We start from the raw sequence: 20,159 nt of genomic DNA on the forward strand, positions 1-20,159 counted from the left end.
CACGTATGATGGTGGTATCCATGTCGATAACTGAACAACCAGGAACACCACAGTTACCTGCAGATCCGACCAAAGAACACACCTGCCAACTCAACAGACTGATCAGACTTGGACACGCGTATCTCCATCAAGGATGATCACCTCAGCACTTCACTGTACTGCAAGCCCACGGATAACCTCATGATGCTCCTCTTCTCCAGCTTCCACCCTAAACACGTTAAAGAAGCCATTCCCTACAGACAAGCCCTCCGTATATACAGGATCTGCTCAGATGAGGAGGAACGCAGCAGACACCTACAGGCGCTGAAAAAAGCCCTCGTAAGAACAGAATATGGCGCTCAACTCATCGATCGACAGTTCCGACGCGCCATGGTAAAAAACCGCACCAACCTCCTCAGAAGACGAACACGGGACATTACCAACAAAAATACCTTTCATCATCCAGTACTTTCCCAGAGCGGAGAAACTACAACATCTTCTTTGGAACCTTCAACATGTCATCGATGACGATGAACATCTCGCCAAGGCCATCCCCACACCCCCACCACTTGCCTTCAGACAATCGCCCAACCTCAAACAGACTATTGTTTGCAGCAAACTACCAGCTTTCAGGAGGACGGCGACCACGACACCACACAACCCTGCCATGGCAACCTCTGCAAGACATGCCGGATCATCAACATGGATACCACCATCATATGTGAGAACACCATCCACCAGGTACACGGCACATACTCATGCGACTCAGTCAATGTTGCCTACCTCAAACTGCAGGAAAGGATATCCCGAGGCATAGTACATCAGCAAGACCATGCAGACACCACGACAACGGATAAATGGACACCGCAAAACAACCACCAGGCAGGAGTGTTTTCTTCCAGTCTGGGAACACTTCAGCAGTCAAGGGCATTTAGCCTCCGATCTTTGGGGAAACGTTCTCCAAGGCGGCCTGCAAGACACACGACAACACAGAATCGCTGAGCAAAAACTAATAGCCAAGTTCTGCACACGAGGATGGCCTCAACTAGGATCTTGGGTTCATGTCACACTACTTGTAACACCCATCATACTGTCTGGGTTTGCAAAATCCTACTAACTGTCCTGGCTTGAGACAATTCACGCCTCTTTAACCTGTGGTTATTTTCTCTCCATGCACACTATTTGTACCTGTAAAGACTTGATTACCTGTAAAGACTCGCATTCCAACCATTCTTCACATTCTAATCTGTAATTATCTTGTAATTGTGTCTTTGCCTATATATGCCATGTTTGTGAACCTACCTCCACTCACCTGATGAAGGACCAGCGCTCCGAAAGCTCGTGATTCCAAATAAACCGGTTGGACTTTAACCTGGTGTTGTGAGGCTTCTTGCTGAACTATTATATAGTTATACCTCGGCCCTCCCACGGGACATCCCTTATGCCCCCATGGGACTTACCCCACCACCTGACAACTCTAGGATTCCCCCAATGCGTAAGGGACTACATACTATACAACCCCTGACCACATCCCCACCCAGGCCTGGCCCAATCCCAACACACCCCTCCCCTGGTGCATGCACTGACCCTACATGTAAACATCTGACCCAATACCAGCTCCCCTCAAAGCCCCACCCGACATTTCCCCTACCCAAGACTCATGTGACAGGCTCCCCACCTCCTGACCGAACCCGACACCCACCCCGCCCTAAAAGACCCAGCCGGACACGCAGTAACCTCCCTCGGCCTGACCTGTCTCACCAACATAGTGCTGTTAAAAAAAAAGGAAATAGCCTACTTACCTATGATTCTACTGCCCTCAGCACTCAATTCCAGGTGTGCTGCATTGCCCAGACCTCATCTGACCTGTCTCGGTAGGTCAAGCGCCATAGGAACACCTAGATATCAAGCAAGGGACTTCCGAGGGGAATGGCAATCTGACCCAAGTGTTACTCCATCAAAATTACAGCCATTAAGTTGGTAACCCGAGTTAGCACAGTTGAACCAGAATGTTGAATTTACCATTCACTAATCATACAATCAAGATGACAAGCTTATGTAGATGTTTTGCACTATAAGTGAGAGTACAGGAATTTACGATGGAAAAAGTTGAATCAAAGTGTGACAAGATGACAATAAGAAATTGACTGTGCAGTGAGGAATTGCACAGATGTAGGATTTTCAGTAAAACATGTGGGATTGATGGCAACAAGAATCAGTGAATATTAATTAGCCATGATGGCTTCTTGAGCTTCTTGTAGAATATATCTTCTAAGGATTCCAAACAGTTTTAAGATTCAATTATGTTTTGCAGCTTAGTTCAATTACGCTCACACTTCATATTCTTGAAGTTTATTTACAGTTGGTTATCTCCCTCAGGAGTAATGTGGACAGAAGTGATAAAAGAACATTATATATGGGCCATAAAAAGAAATGACATTAGAGAGAGTTGAAAGGCTTTTACTTTTTTATTATTCTGTAGTAGCACTACCTGAATATAAGTAAAGACTTAGATTGTCTTGCCATGTGATCAGAACAATGCAAAGCAATACCACACCAGGTACAAAAACCAGAGGTCAAACAAATTTATGATGTGTTACAATAACACATCTTCTGTCAGCCATGTGTCAGTGTGAATGTTGCTTGGCTCTGACAATTTTTCGTGATTGCTTCAATAAATGCACCTTGAATTTGACTTGATATGAAGCGGGGGGAGAGAGAGAGGAGAAAGAGAGAGAGAGAGGGGATCCAGTTCTGAGCTGAAACCAGAATAAAAGGCACGGGTTTGCCTGGAGAAGTTAAATTGGACACTGTTGTTAGGATAGTGATCTAACACACATGACAGTTGCATAGCTCATACTTCTGAAAGTCACACAATGTTGGAAGATAAAGAAGCACCATGCCTATTTCCCACTGCTAAGAATCCACAACAACTGCTGCAAATTTTAAATTGAGCTCTTGGAATTGATCAGTTGGAATCAAACTCACTAAAATACATCACACTAATACCAGGAGAACAAAGTAACAACTAATTAGTAATTAAGTGAAAATAAAACTTTATCAAAACTCACCAAACCTATCAAAAAGATTATAACTTTCTAAAAGACTTTCATAGGACTTTGACGAACAGTTTCCAACTTTATGAAAATTAGCAAACAGAAAATAAATTAATCTAGTCCGCTGTGTAAAGGCAACAATAAAGATAGTTGCTGACAGTGGAAGAAAAAGAACTGATGCTGCTCATCAGAACAAGTGTTTTATTGCTAAATAGGGATGGACCAAAATGGCTGTTCAGTAACACAAATCCCTTTAAGTTAACATTGTTTGTCAATTATCTTCCGAGTTCTTCATAAGATGACTTACTTTAAAAAAATATATATACCTGATGTTTGAATGACTAAGAACATTAAAATATGAACTGCCTACCTGTCCTCAAGATCTTTATGGTCAACTTCTAAATTTTTATGAGCAAACTTCAGACTTCCGTGTTTGTTGATGAGAGCCTCATATTCTGTTGCTTGATGTTCATATAACTTTGCTAGTTTTTCATGATCTTTGATAAGCGAATCATACAGTAATTTCAATTCTTCTTTTTCCTTCATCAGTGATTCATTCTCATTCTCCAATGACAATTGCTGGTTCTGAAGTTGAGAATTCTGAGTCATCAAGGATGCACTTTGGGAACCAAGTGTAGAATGTTCCACCTATCAAATAGAAGTTAATTAGTTATAACTTTAAATAGTCTAATAAACCTTAGATTATTTTCAAAAAGACCAGGTAAAGAGTTTACATAAAAGTCCACTTTTTCCAAAATTAATATAATAATCAAGATTTTGCTGGAGTAGGGCGATATGCCATTTGATTTTTTTCCAGCATGTTTCAATTCAAAAAAGCTTATTGTGCAAGTTGTTAGAATGGCAGTGGTATGGCAAGGGCAACTGGCAAGTTAGTGAACAATGGCACCAACATTTTTATCATCTTAACCAGGCGAAATTTAAAGATTAAGAAAGAAATAGAATGATGCATGAATTAGAGCAGGTACAAATCAGGTACAGAAAGATAAATATGCAGTGGGAAAAAAATACTGAATGGAGACACTCAGGAAAAAACAAAGAAAAAGTAAGGAACATTTAAATACTAGCAGAGACCTGCAATTGGTACCTTTATTGCAACAGCATTATTTAAATTCCCACCTCATGTCATTCCATTGTTCCCATTCCTTTCATCCCTCTCACATCATACTGGAGAGAGATATGGTTGTCCAAAGAAGTCTGTAGTGGATCTTTGCGGTTCTGACAAGGGTGTTTTGGGATAACACTAGCCTGTCACAGCTGCAGCAGAGGTTTTAAGTGTACAAGCAAGCCAAAGGAGAGGAACTGGTCTTGGTGTCCATGGAGTTAGTGAAGTTGTTTGATTACATCCTCCTTCAAACCAAGCAAGGATAGCAGCTGAAAAATCACTTACTTGAAGCAATGAGGGATGAAGACGTCCAGATGGAGTTGAGAGATTTAATCCTTCATTGATGCGCATTATTACATCATGTGAATCAGAGGGAAAGATTGGACTCCTAAGACCAGGAAAGAGGCCACCATCAGGAAGATGGTTGTCGGTGCTGATGGGGATGTAGACCTTAGGCTGAAGAGGCAGGTGGAACAGATTGTTGCAGAGCAAGCACAGATCCAATCCAAAGCAGCCTTGCAGCTGAACATGCCGGAGGAATACTCCAAAGAGGTGCTAGAATTGTAACAGAATTGGGCACTAATGAGACAGCCCTCACTCAACACCACAGACCTACTCAGCTCAATTCCATTCCTCCTTGATCAGCAGAGAAGATAAAGCCCGACAAAGGTAATAAGTGCTGAGGCCCTCTGTTGGAAGACTGACCATGGAAGGAAATCCACCGTTGCCAGTTTAGAGACAATTATGGCTGATGTCACACCCATGCCTCAAGCAAATGTCAGCTTTCACATCCCAATCCCCCATAGAATACAGATAGGGAATCGCCAAAGTGTCATCAATATGTTTATCAGCAAACCATATCCAGTGGGTTAAGGCCACACATGGTTTCACTTTTGCTATTCTTCTCAAAGGAGGACCTCAGGCAGCTTTAACCGGTCAAAAACATCAGAAGACTTCAACACAAGTTGATCAGGCACAATCTGATCAGGGAATTCAAACAGGCACATAAACTGCTGAGTTATAGGTAGTAGTTTAGGGAGGAGGATGGCATTCTCTACATGCTGATTTATGACAATGGAAGACAGGTGAAGCAACTTATTCTTCCCGGAGGTCTCAATGCCAAATGTTGTTCATGATCAAGTGGGTCACCAAGTGTCGGAAAAGACATTGGAAAATTAGGCAGACCAGACAGCAGTGTTACTGGCCCAAGATGACTGCCAACTATTGTTGAAACTGAGAGACATATACCTTGGCCAAAGCAGAGAAGCAGCTTCACCCAGCATGGGATCCCTGTTGCCACGAAGCCATTGGAGATACTTGCAATGGATTGCATGGCCCTTTACCCCAGTTGCAATAGGACCGAGTACATTCTCATACTCGTATATTTTCACTAAGCTTACGCAGGTCATTCCCACCCATGACCAAAAGGCCTCAACTATAGCCAGAGTGTTAGTGCATGATTAGTTTGTCTGTTCTGGTGTCTCATGTCAGATCCACAGGTGCCAAAGGCGCAATTTCAAGAGCAAGATCCTACAAGACCTCTGCAAGGTGCAAGGCATTGTCAAGAGCTGCACTACCCCCAATCATCCCAAGAGTAGTGGACAGTGCAAATGATTCAACTGTATTTTGCATGACCAATTGCACACCCTACCTCGTGAGAGCAAATGAAAGTGGCCTGAGTACCTTCCAGAACTGGTCTATGCATTTCATAGTACCCCACATTCCTCCAAATTATCTCTTCTTTGGCAAAGGTCAAGTCTTTCCCATAGGTCACCTCCTTGGACTCTCCAGACATTGTAGATAGCTGCTTATCATACGATGCTAAACAGGTGTTTGAGATGGCATCCAAAAGGACCTGGAAAGAAGCAGTGAAGAAAAAAAGGGGACAATTTGGACCTTGTGAGCAGCTCAAGTTTTCCTCTGGAATAGGAATATCAGGGGTCAGAATAAGATACATGATGTCTGGGATCCTTAATCCCAGAGTGTCATCAAACAGCTTAATACCAGTGGCTACACCTATGTTATTGAACCGATAGCTGAAGGGAAACCTCAAAACAGTTTGTAGACAGAAACTGCTTGGAGGCCAAAAATTTGTTGGATGAGGTTGAGGCAAGCAGTTCACTCAACAGCATCTTGGAACCTTAAGTGTCCTTGGGGGAGGGTGCGTCTCCTCAAAAATGGTGGAGTCTGATATCAGCGCAGCGCTGGATTCAAAGCTTTGCCCACTATTGGGCATCCCCTTGGAGGCCTTAGGTCCCCATCAGCAGAGATCGTCAACCCAGGATGATACCAGGCAGGGAATTTGACTAGCCCTGTGGGTTGCCCTTGGATGGGATGTGATGCCCTCGATGGAACCTGAAGCCCGGGCCGTGGGCTGAAGAAGGGTGGAGACAGAAGCCTTTGAGTGAGAATGATGAGAGACAGAAAATGGTGAGAGAGAGAGAAACAAAACAGGGAAGTTGTAAGGAGCAGGAGCAGATGTCAGAGACTGACGAGTCACAGTGTCCAGGACCCAACGCCACCAGTAGACCAGTTTCATACCAGAAATAGATGATAACCTGGGAGCTAAAAAAGTGAAGAAATTAGGGAAAATAATAGCAAAGATAAAGTATTGGAGAAAGATAAGGTATTAAATTAAAACAAATCCACAAGACCTGATGGACCACACTCTTGGCTTCTAAAGGAGATTGCTGCAATGATAGTGGATCTGCTATCCATGATTTTCCAAAATTCTCCAACTAAGGATTGAAAGTTGGCAAATGTTACAACAACTTCCAAGAAAGGAGGCAGAGAGAAAGCTTTGAACAACGGGCCAGTTTTACATTTCCCATGCCCATCATCAGTGAACCGCAACAAAAACAGTACTATGTGATTGGTTTCTGCCAGTTCCAGAATAAAAGGCCCATCAGTTAGGACTGAGGTGAGGTCAAACTTCTTCACTCAAAGGATTGTGAATTTTTGGAATTCTCAACTCCAGTGGGTTGTGGATGCTCCATTGTTGAACATGTTTAAGGCTGGGATTGACTGATTTTTGGTCTCTCGGGGAATTAAAGGATATGAGGAGTCAACAAGGACAAGGAGTTGAAGTCTAAGATTAGTCATGATTATACTGAATGGTGGAGCAGGCTCAATGGACTGTAGTCTATTCTGCTCTTATTTCTTACGTCCTTGGACAGCACCCAGAGTTCAAGAGGAAGATCTTCTTTCATGTCTGGGGGACAAGGTAATCTGGGTCATTTGGTCATGGGAAATTAGCAACATGAACTTTACCAGATGATTTCTACTACGCAGCTGGTTGAGGATCATGAGTTATGGTTTCAAAGGTTTCCTGTTGGATCTGGAGCATCAGCCATGAATATCCATTGTAAATAATGAGTTCCTTTAAGCTAAGTTCTTCCATTAATGTTTAAAAAACTATGATGCCTGTGAAGTAAGAGCAATGATGTGGAGATGCCGGCGCTGGACTGGGGTAGACATAGTAAGAAGTCTCACAACACCAGGTTAAAGTCCAACAGGTTTATTTGGTAGCAAAAGCCACTAGCTTTCGGAGCGCTGCGCCTTCGTCAGGTGAGTGGGAGTTCTATTCACAAACAGGGCATATAAAGACACAAACTCAATTTACAAACTAATGATTGGAATGCGAGTCTTTACAGGTAATCAAGTCTTAAAGGTACAGACAATGTGAGTGGAGAGAGCATTTAAGCATAGGTTAAAGAGATGTGTATTGTCTCCAGACAGGACAGTTAGTGAGATTTTGCAAGTCCAGGCAAGTCGTGGGGGTTACAGATAGTGTGACATGAACCCAAGATCCTATTGCGATCCTCCTCATCCGAGCAGATCCTGTGTATACGGAGGGCTTGTCCGTAGGGGATGGCTTCTTTAACGTATTTAGGGTGGAAGCTGGAGAAGTGGAGCATCATGGGGTTATCCGTGTGCTTGCGGTACAGTGAAGTGCTGAGGTGACCGTCTTTAATGGAGATGCGTGTGTCCAAGAATGCAACCAATTCCGGAGAGTAGTCCATGGTGAGTCTGATGGTGGGATGGAACTTGTTGACGTCATCATATAGTTGCTTCAGTGATTGCTCACCATGAGTCCAAAGGAAGAAAATGTCATCGATGTATCTAGTGTATAGCATCGGTTAAAGGTCCTGTGCGGTGAAGAGGTCTTGTTCGAACCTGTGCATGAAGATGTTGGCATATTGTGGTGCGAATCTGGTCCCCATGGCTGTTCCGTGTGTCTGAATGAAGAACTGGTTGTTGAAGGTGAAGACATTGTGGTCCAGGATGAAGCGGATGAGTTGTAAAATTGCATCTGGAAACTGGCAGTTGTCGGCATTGAGTACTGAGGCAGTTGCAGCAATGCCATCGTCGTGGGGAATGCTGGTGTAGAGTGCCGAGACATCCATTGTGACGAGGAGTGCTCCTGGTTCAACTGCTCCATGTGTGCTGAGTTTCTGTAGGAAGTCCGTAGTGTCGCGACAAAAGCTGGGGGTTCTTTGTACAATGGGTTTCAGGATGCCCTCGACGTAGCCGGAGAGGTTCTCGCACAGGGTCCCATTGTCCGATACGATGGGATGGCCGGGTGTGTTTGCCTTGTGTATCTTCGGGAGGCAGTAGAGATTTCCAATGCAGGGAGTACGAAGGGATGAGAGCATGGAGGGTGCTCTGAAGGTCCAGATCAAAGGTCTTGATCAGAGTGTTGAGTTGACGGGTGTGTTCTTTGGTCGGATCTGTGGGTAACTGTCTGTAGTGTTCCTTGTTGTTCAGTTGTCGGTACACTTCTTTGCAGTAATCTGTTCTGTTCAGTATGACGATGGCCCCTCCTTTGTCTGCTGGCTTGATGACAATGTTGTGGTTGGTGTTGAGAGCGCGGATGGCATTGTGTTGTGCTTGGGTGATGTTTGGGGCTGTCTTGTGAGTGCGGCTGATGATTCTGGTGTTGACGCACCTCCTGACGGCTTGGGCATACATGTCAAGTCGAGGGCAGCGGCCTTCCGGAGGAGTCCAATTCGACTCTTTCCTCTTCAGTTGCTGCACTGTGGATCTCTGTCGAGCTGTTCCTGTTCATTGGCCATCTCATTGTGTTCGCTGTTGGCTTCTTGGGGTTTGTGGAAGAATTCCCGCAGCCTCATTCGCCTGATGAATTAATTCCTCTGTCTGCTGCGAGACTGATGGGGTCTATTTTGGTGGTGGGGCAGAAATTGAGTCCGCGGCTGAGAACTTCGATTTCATCTGGTTGAAGTGTGTAGTCCGACAAGTTGACAATGGACTTCCCTGCAGTGGTACTGTTTTCTACTGTGGTACTGGGGGAGGCTTGGTTGCTGCTGGTGGTGATGCCGAGTTTCTGAAGTTTCCTGTTCTTGGTGTGCATGTAGATGGTGCAGTTCCTTTGTCTCGTCTGCTTGGCAGGGTTTCGCAGCTGGTCTGCGTCCTGAGCGCAAGTTGAGAATATGGACTCTATCTTGGTTTCCAGGATGCGGCATTTGCTGTAGAGCTGGTGAATGAGGTGGTTGATCCGTAGCCCACGGATAACCTCACAATGCTCCATTTCTCCAGCTTTCACCCTAAACACGTTAAAGAAGCCATCCACTACGGACAAGCCCTCTATACACAGGATCTGCTCAGATGAGGACGATCGCGGAACTTGGCTATCAGTTTCTGCTCAGCGACTCTGCGCTGTCGTGTGTCGTGAAGGCCGCCTTCACGACACACGACAGTGCAGAGTCGCTGAGCAGAAACTGAAGTTCCGCACACGAGGACAGCCTAAACCGGGACGTTGGATTTATGTCACATTATCAGTAACCCCCACAGCTTGCCTCCTGGACTTTCAGGCTGTCCTGTCTGGAGACAATACACATCTCTTTAACCTGTGCTTAATGCTCCCTCCACCCACATTGTCTGTATTTTTAAGATCTGGCTGGCTGTAGGGATTCGCATTCTGTAACTTGATTTTTGTGTCTCTGTGCCCTGTTTGAGAGCACATTTCCACTCCATCTGACGAAGGAGCAGCGCTCCGAAAGCTAATGGTATTTGCTACCAAATAAACCTGTTGGACTTTAACCTGTGTTGTTAAAACTCTTACTGTGTTCACCCCAGTCCAATGCCGGCATCTCCACATCATTACTAATCCAGACCAGTGGCAATACCGCTACACCTTCATCTCAAAAATGTTAGTACGCAGCTCAGTTTTTACTAAGTCCTTCAAAATTCTAATGTCGTAAAAATTCAATCGACAGTATTGTATTCTATATCAGAATTAAAAAGGAATTTTTGTTCTTTGATAAGAAAACATTCAATTTTAGCAAGCACTGCACCAATTCTTAAATTTAACAACACGGAATCTGACCTGCAGCTTAGCATTCTGCGTTTGTAACGTGGTATTATGCTCCTGTAGGGATGCTGTCTGGCTCTGAAGTGTAAGGATTTGGGCTTGCAAGTTGGTATTTTGGGTTTCTAGTTGTTTTAACTGAGTTTTCAAGGCTTGTTTCTCTGCTTGAAGAGTTGCATTCTTTGAGATGGAAAGAGGAAAATAATTAGAAAATGTCAAAATATAATGAACAGTAAAGAAACAGAATCTAGTTTCCAGCATTCTACATATCAAAAGCCATTACATAATATAAATAATCTTAAGTTTATAGCCTTGAGTTTTTCTTTATGTTTTCAACAAATATTGCTTACTGGAAAATACTGAGCATTTCTGTTGCGTCGAGCTGCAAATTATTCCTTGTTCTTGATTTCGTACTAATTATTAGGATTAACAGAGTACTAAATGCATTCAAGCCAACACAAAACTTCCCATATAGGTACCCTTTATGATACTTAAGAAATAATTCACACAGTTCCCTGCCATCCACACATCGCTGTTTGAATGATCTTGAGCATCGCACATATTGATACATATGGACACAGACTGATTCATTAGCACCATTCGCAGTCCATATCCATCTGCCAAAAGAAAATATTCATGCTTGGGCTGATATGAGGCAAATAACATTTCCGCCAGATAATGATCATCTCCAACATGAGAGAATCTAACTACCTCCCTATGACAATCAATGGCATTACCATCACTGAATTCCATACTATAATCAATGCTGTGGGCTACCATTGAAGCTGGATTGGACTAACCATATAGATGTCAGTAAATAGCATATAAATCAAAGAGCAGGTTGGAGACTGGGAATGCTGAGACATGTCATTCACCTGCTGAACTATCATAATCTGTCCACCATCTACAAGTCAGGAGTGTGATGGAATATTTTCTACTTAAACAACACACTGGAGGAGGTTGCTCTGCAAATATCTCCATTTCCATTTTGGAGGAATCAAGCACATCAGTGTTAACAATAAGGTTGAAGCACCTGCAACAATTTTTAGTCAGAAGTACTGACTGGATGATCCACTTCAGCCTTCTCCAGAGGTCCCCAGCTTCACAGATGCCAGTCTTCAGCCAATTCAATCATGTAATATCAAGAAATGGCTGAAGGCATTTGATACCGCAAAGACTACCTGACAATATCCTGGCAACAATAATAAAGATTTGCGCTCCACAATTTGCCGCTTTCCTAGCCAAGCTGTTCCAGTACAGATACATCACTGGCATCTACCCAGCAATGTGGAAAATTACCCAGCTATGTCCTGTGCACAAAAAGCAGAACAAGTCCAACCAAGCCAATAACCGCCCCATCAGTCTAAACTTGGTCACCAGTAAAAACATGGAAGCGGTCATCAACAGTGCTATCAAGTGGCACTTGTATTGCAATAACCTGCTCACTGATGCTCAGTTTGGGTTCCGACAGAATCACTCAGCTCCTGATCTCACTTCAGCCTCAGTTCAAACAAGAACATAGGAGCTGAACTCCTGAGATAAGATGACAGTGACTGCTTGACATCAACCGAGTGTGGCATCAAGGAACCCTAGCAAAACTGGAATCAAGAGGAATCCAGGAGAAAACACTGCTGGTTGGAGATGGTTGCGGTTTTTTGGAGGTCAATCACCTCAGTTCCAGGACCTCGCACAAGAATTTCTCAGGTGGTGTCCTAGGCCCAATCATCTTCAGCTGCTTCATCAGTGACCTTCCTTCTATCATAAAATCAGAAAGGGAAATGTTCGCTGATGCCCAGATCTCTCTGACCGTCAATACTCCTGAGGGTTTTACATCCTGGCAAACCTCTTTTATACCCCCTCCAAAGCATCCACATCTTTCTGGTAGTATGGCGACCAGAATTCCACTCCATATTCTAAATAAGGCCCAAGGTTCTGTACAGATGCAGCATGACCCGCCAATTTTTATACTCAATGCCCCGACCGATGAAGGCAAGCATGTGTATGCTTTCTTGACTACCTTATCCACCTGTGTTGCCATACATGCCCAGATCTCTCTGCCTGTCAATACTCCTGAGGGTTCTACCATTTACTGTACAGTTCCGACATGCACTGGACCTTCCAAAATGCATTATCTCACACTTGTCTGGATTAAACTCCATTTGTCATTTCTCCGCCCAAGTCTCCAAATGGTCTATATCTTGCTGTATCCTGACAATCCTCTTCACTATCTGCAAGTGGGCAAAGATGTAGCAAATGGAGAATGTGGGAAAATGTGAAGTTGTTCACTTTGGCATGAAGAATAAGCAGAATATTACTGAAAGAATGACTACAGAATTCCAAGGTGCAGAAGGATCTAGGTATTCGAGTGTATGAGTTACAGTTAGTATGCAGGTACAGCAAGTAATTAAGGCAGCCAATGGAATGTTATCCTTTATTATGAGAGGAATTGAACGTAAAACTATGTTATGCTTCAGTTATGCAGGGTATTGGTGAGACCACATAGAACAGTACAGCGTAGGAACAGGACCTTCGGCTCACAATGTTGTACCTAACATGACGCCAAATTAAACTAATCCCTTCAGCCTGCCCTTGGTCCATATCTCTCTTTCTTGCATACTAATGTACTTATCTAAAAGCCCCTACATCTGCCTCCACACCGCAGCGCATTCCAGATACCTACCATTAGTTTGTCCAGCCTCTCCTAATAGCACATACACTTTAATCCAGGCAGCATCATGGTAAACCTCTTCTGCACCCTCTCCAAAGCCTTCACATCCTTCCTGTAATGTGACCAAATTGAACGCACTGCTCTGAAGTGCGGCCTAACCAAAGTTTTATGAAGCTGCAACATGACATCCTGACTCTTGCACTCAATGCCCCGACCAATAAAGGCAAGCATGCCACTTTTTTACCACCCTATCTACTTGTGTGGCCACTTTCAGGAAGCTATGGACCTCAACCCCAAGATCCCTCTCTACATCAATCCCATTCAGGGTCCTGCCATTAACTGTATAACCCTTAACATTTGATCTCCCAAAATACAGCACCTCACATTTGCCCAGATCAAACTGTCTGCCATTTCTCTGCTCATATCTGCAACTGATCCATATCCCGCTGTATCCTTTGACAACCTTCTACACTATCCAGAACTCCACCTATCTTTGTGTTGTCTGCAAACTTGCTAACCTATTTACGTTTCCATCCAAGTCATTTATATACATCATAAACAGCGGAGGTCCCAGTATGGATCGCTGCAGAACACCACTTGTCACCTGGATCTTCAGCCACTACCCTCTGACTTCTTGAATACTGCGTATAGTTTTGGTCTCCTTATTTAATTAAGGATGTAAATACATTGGAGGCAGTTCACAGGTGGTTTACTAGACTAATAGTGGTAAGTTGTCTTCTGAAGAAAGTTTGGACAGACCAGAATTTTTTTTTTTTAAAACAGTGGAATTTACAACAGAGAGAGGGGGGGGGCTTGATTGCTTGAAGGACATAGGATTCTGAATGGTCTCAACAAGGTGAGTGTGGAAAGGATGCTTCCATTTAAAGATGAGTGTTATATATTTAAGTGGTTGAGAATTGAATCACATGATTTGATAGTGATGACATTGTGTTGCACAAGCTGATATTTTACTTTCAGTTTGTCCTCTGTACAGGCAAGAGCTCCTGGACAAAACCTGTTCTTGTAGTTTGAGTCGACTTGTGAGAACCACAGCTTTTTTTTTGTACAAAACCCACAACTCCTATCATTGTTAGGACATTACAAAAAAGAAAGTTGGCAACAAGTCAGGATTTTGTTTCATCACGAAAAGATCCCAAGTAGAAGAAAAAACATTACGAGTCCTTATACTTCAAATATTAGAAAACTAGGGAGAAGCAACAACAGAACTCAAGAGACAATGCACTTCGGAAGTCCAAGTATTAAATAAGCTCTATATGTTTTTAAAAGAGGGGTTTTACGATTAGAGAAGGGTGAGATTCCAGGCAGTATCTGGCATATTTGAAAAGAGTAGATGCTTTGCTGAACAGTGGGGCTGTTTGAAAAAAGATTCAAGTCAACAATTTCAAAAGGTAGAAAGGAAGTACTGGGAAGACAGTAAAGTAAAAAAATATATACTGAGCAGTCTCGAGTCGCTATTGCCTGCAAGAGAAATTGTAGGTCTATTAAGATCCATGGGTTCTTTCAATGAAGAAAATGAGGGAAGCTCCTATGCAGAGCATTTTCAGTACTTTGTACAAGCAAATAAAATTGAAAACTAGTTGCTCGTATCAACTTTTGTCAGTACAATAGGAAATAAAACCTTCAATTTGGTCCAGAACTTGGTTCATCCAGCAAAGCCAGGAACCAAAACTTAAGACTTGACAAAGATCCTTGAAGAGCATTACTCTCCAAAGCCATTGATCACCACGAAATGGTACATGTTCGACTGAAGGAACTTAGTGAAAAGGTTCATTGCTCAGTTTGTGGCAACCTTAAAAAGACTGGCAAGTCGTTAAGAGGATACTCTGAGATCATCTAGTTTGTGGTCTCCAAAATGAGGCTATCCAAAGAAGATTGCTTATTGAACATGCTTTGACTTTAAAGACAATAGAAATCACAGTGTCGATGGAACTGACTGCTAAAGAGGCTTCACTACTTGGTGTAGGAATGAAGATCCACAAGTTGGGAACTGCCCATTAGAAGTCAAAACAAGCTAGTCACAGATGTGCTGAAATGAGCCATTCAACAAGTGAATGCTGGAGAGCAAGGATAGTCAAGGCAAGAATTGTGGCAAAATGGGTCATATTGCAAAAGCCTGTTGGGCTAGAGCAGCTTCCCCTGAAAAGAATATTCATAAGAAGAATCTGGGTACTTTCAAGAAGAACCATTCTACAAAAAGAATTTACAACATGGAAGAAAAGAACAATGACTTTGAAAAAGAGAATATCCAGGAATATGATAAAGAGCTTCAACTGAACGCATTAACCATACAGGATGAATCATTGAAAATAGGTGACGCTGAAGTTTAATGGACAACCTATTAGAATGGAGGTTGACATTGGTGCTGTTGTATGTTTAACTGCTGACACTATATACCAATAAAAGTTGAAGCATCTTGCTTTAAAAGCTGATGTGATTTTAAGGACATACAAGGAAGAGATTATGCCGTTAAAAGGTTACATCATGGTCAACATAGAGTTGAGTGAACGAACAGTAGAGTTGTCTTCCAGCTCTACTTGGTTAGAGAACATAAAGCTTAACTGGAGCACTGTCAACAGATTGGTCGATGCCAAAACAGACCTACAACACCTTCTGGATAAATACAAAAGTGTATTTAAAGAGACACTTGGCTCAATGAAGGGAGTTCAAATGAAACTCAAGATAAAGCCTAATAGTCAACCCAAAAGTCTCAAACCAGAGCGATGCCATAAGCAATTTATCCCAAGGTCAAAGAAGAATTAGTAATGCTGGTGTGTTAGAGCCAGTTATAATGAGCAACTAGGTTACCCCCATCGTACCTGTTATGAAACCAAATGGTTCAGCTCGTATTTGTGGTCGATTTTAAAACAGCCATCAATCCAGTGTTGTGCGCTGATCAATATCCACCTCCTTTAATTGAAGATTTATTTGCTGGGTTATCAGGACTTGGAACTCTGCCTCTTAATATCGGAGCTCGGAGCAACAAGTGTTAGATTAAGTGACAGTCCTTTCCCATCAAATACCTGCTGCTCTTCTCTTCCTTCATTGTCAGGCTACACTGGCTGCTCAAGCAGCTGTGGCCTGAAGGAAGGGGGTTGTGAGTGGAAAGCAAGTGGTGCATGGCCACACTATTTGCAGCTTGCAAATCATTTCAAATCAGAGGTGGGGGGTGAAGTTTGATATGACATGGGTGAGGGGTGAACATAGCATTCTCTTGGATGAACCATCCATGGGCTCAGTGACTACCACACTGATAATTTGGAACACTGTTTCCTCCAAAGAGTTCAGGTGTCGCAGCCATGCCTGAACCCACTTGTTTTCTGCTTCCCCTTCTGTTAGACACCTTGTTATGCAAAAGAGAGAGAGAAGACTGTGTGGTGAGTGATGTGTCCATCATAGCTGAATACTGGAAGTGAAAGTTCAAGATTTTTTATATTCATTTACAGGTGTCACTGGCTACACCGCCATTTATTGCCCATCCCCAATTGCCATTTAGGTGGTGGTGAGCTGCATTCTTGGACCGCTGCAGTTCCTGTGGTGAAGGTACACCCACGTGGCTGTTAGGGTAGGAGTTCCAGGATTTTAACTCAGCAACACTGAAGGAACAGGATATATTCCCAAGTTAGGATGGTGAGAGACTTGGTGGGAAACTTCCAGGTGATGGGGTTCCCATATTTCTGCTGCACTTGTTCTTCTAGGTGATAGTGGTCATGGGTTTAGAAGATGCTTCCTAAGGAGCCTTGGTGAGTTCCTGCAATGCTTCTTGTAGATGGTACAAACTGCTGCCACTGTTCATCGGTGGTGGAGGGAGTGAATATTTGTGGAAGGGGTGTCAATCAAGCAGGCTGCTGTGTCATGGATGGTATTGAGTTTGTGTGTTGTTCAAGTTGCACTCATGAAAGCAAGTGAACAGTATTCTATCACACTCCTGACTTGTAGATGGTAGATGGGTCTTGGGGAGTCAGGAGATAAGTGACTTGCTGCAGGATTCAGAGCTTCTGCCCTGCTCTTGCAGCCACAGTATTTACATGGTCAGTTCAGTTCTGTTTCTGGTCAATGGTATTGATAGTGGGAATTCAGCAATGATAATTCCATTGAACATTATATTCAATGTTATGTTGTGGTTAGGTTCTCACTAGTTGGAGATAGACATTACCTGGTACTTGTGTGGCATGAATGTTACTTGTCAGCCCAAGCCTGGATATTGTCCAAGTCTTGCTGTATTTGGACATGGACTGATTCAGTGTCTGAGGAGTCGCGAATGGTGCTGAACACTGCAATCATCAGCAAAGGTCCCCACTTCTGACCTGATGAGATAAGGAAGGTAACTGATGAAGCAGCTGAAGATGGTTAGATCTAGGACACTGCCCTGAGGAACTCCTGCAGAGATGTCCTGGAACTGAGATGATGGACCTCCAACCACCATAATCATCTTTCTTTATGCCAGGTGATGACTCCAACCAGTGGAGGCTTTCTTCGCTGATTCCTATTGCATCCAGTTTTGCTCAGGCTCCATGATGCCACATTCAGATGAATGCTGTCTTGATGCCACTCTCATCTCAGCTCTGGAATTCAGTTCCTTTGTCCATGTTTAAACCAAAGCTATGAGGTCAGGAGCTGAATGGCCCTGGCAGAACCCAAATGGAGTGTCACTGAGCAGGTTATTGCTAAGCAAGTGCCACTTGATGGTGCTGCTGTTGACCCTATCCGTCACACTGCTGATGATTGCTGGTAGACTGGAGTGGTAGTTGACCAAGTTGGACTTGTCCTGCTTTTGCTGAGCAGTTGGGCGTCAGGCTTGCAGCAATGATGAATGTGTGAAGGCAAGGTGGAGCATATGAATGTTAGACACGAGTCTTGATTGCCAGAGATTGCTGATGGCAAAGTAATGAGATATGGTGGGGCATTGAGCAATACATGAGGTTGGTGTTGAGATGTGTAGGTGGTGGCATTTTAAGATGAATTCTTTGATGGGATGCAGCTGCCATTAGCAAGGCCAACGTATGTTCATAGAAACCCTACAGTACAGAAAGAGGCCATTCGGCCCATCGAGTCTGCACTGACCACAATCCCACCCAGGCCCTACCTCCATATCCCTACATATTTTACCCACTAATCCCTCTAACCGTTGCATCTCAGGACACTAAGGGGCAATTTAGCATGGCCAATCAACCTAACCCGCACACCTTTGGACTGTGGGAGGAAACCAGAGTACCCGGAGGAAACCCACGCAGACACGAGGAGAATGTGCGAACTCCACACAGACAGTGACCCAAGCCGGGAATCGAACCCAGGTCCCTGGAGCTGTGAAGCATCAGTGCTAACCACTGTGCAACCGTGCCGCCCTAAAACAGGATTTGACCAAGTTCATAGAATCACAGAAACCCTACAGTGCAGAAGGAGGCCATGTGGCCCATCGGGTCTGCACCGGCCACAATCCCACCCAGGCCCTACCCCCATATCCCTACACATTTACCCACTAATCCCTCTAACCTACGCATCTCAGGATACTAAGGGGCAATTTTAGCATAGCCAATCAACCTAACCTGCACATCTTTGGACTGTGGGAGGAAACCCACGCAGACACAAGGAGAACGTGCAAATTCCACACAGTTAGTGATCCAAGCTGGGAATCGAACCCAGGTCCCTGGAGCTGTGAAGCAGCAGTGCTAACCACTGTGCTACCGTGCCACCCCTTCTCCTTCTTGAAGCCCCTTCTTGAACTGAGTGGCTTGCTGGGCCATTTCAGAGGACAGTTAAGAGTCAACCACATTACTGTGGATCTGGAATCATACGTAGGCCAGATCAGGTAAGGATGGCAGATTTTCTTGCCTAAAGGATATTAGCGAACCAGATGAGTTTTTATATTAGTCGATGCCAGTTTTATGGTCACCATTATGGAGATTAGCTTTATATTCCAGATTTATTTAAATTGGCTTCAAGTTCCACCAGTAGCCATGGTCTTCCTTTCTGTGAGGTCACTGAACTTTCTCCAGCACTGCACAGCCAGGGCTTTGGATCCAAACTCCTCGCACTGATTCGATTATTGTCACACGTATTGGTACACAGTGAAAAGTATTATTTCTTGCGTGCTACACAGACAAAACTTACCATATATAGAGAAGGAGAGAGTACAGAATGTAGTGTTAGTCATAGCTAGGATGTAGAGAAAGATCAACTTAATGCAAGGTAGGTCCATTCAAAAGTCTGATGACAGCAAGGAAGAAGCTGTTCTTGAGTCTGCTGGTACGTGTCCTCAGACTTTTCTATCTTTTTCCCGATGGAAGAAGGTGGAAGAGAGTATGTCCAGGGTGCATGGGGTCCTTGATTATGCTGGCTGCTTTTCCAAGGCAGCGGGAAGTGTAGACAGTGTCAATGGATGGGAGGCTGGTTTGACTGATGGACTGGGCTTTGTTCATGACCCTTTGTAGTTTATTCTGGTCTTGGAAAGATCAGGAGCCATACCAAGCTGTGATACAACCGGAAAGAACGCTTTCTACGGTGCATCTGTAGAAGTTGGAGAGTGTTATAGCGGGCATGCCAAATTTCCTTAGTCTCCTGAAAAAGTAGAGGCGTTGGTGGGCTTTGACGTCCGCATGGAGGGACCAGGGCAGGTTGGCGATCTGGACACCTAAAAACTTGAAGCTCTCAACCATTTTGTCCCCATTGATATAGGCAGGGCATGCCCTCCAATATGTTTCCTGAAGTCAATGACTATCTCCTTCGTTTTGTTGACATTGAGGGAGAGATTATTGTCATCGCACCAGCTCGCCAGATTCTCTATCTCTTTCCTGTATTGTGTCCTATCATTGTTTGAGATCCGACCCACTACGGTGGTTTCATCAGCAAACTTGAAAATCAAGTTGGAGGGGAATTTGGCCATACAGTCAGAACTGTATAAGGAGTATAGATAGGGGCTGAGGACACAGCTTTGCAGAGCACCGGTGTTGAGGATGATCGTGGAGGTGTTGTTGCCTATCGTTACTG

General features: G+C 43.9%; 1 protein-coding gene across 1 annotated transcript in view; it reads right to left on the reverse strand.

The window, feature by feature from the left end:
* Positions 1 to 20,159, reverse strand: part of ccdc88ab (coiled-coil and HOOK domain protein 88ab) — a 266,369-nt gene that overhangs the window by 71,747 nt on the left and 174,463 nt on the right. Inside the window, exons 19-20 of the mRNA XM_078229887.1 lie at positions 10,505 to 10,666; positions 3,406 to 3,683 (exon numbers count right to left, since the gene is read on the reverse strand). Coding sequence (XP_078086013.1) covers positions 3,406 to 3,683; positions 10,505 to 10,666 — 440 coding nt within the window. The remainder of the gene's footprint in view (positions 1 to 3,405; positions 3,684 to 10,504; positions 10,667 to 20,159) is intronic.

This window comes from Mustelus asterias, chromosome 15 (assembly GCF_964213995.1).
Source record: "Mustelus asterias chromosome 15, sMusAst1.hap1.1, whole genome shotgun sequence".
In the NCBI taxonomy this organism is placed as follows: Eukaryota; Metazoa; Chordata; class Chondrichthyes; order Carcharhiniformes; family Triakidae; genus Mustelus; species Mustelus asterias.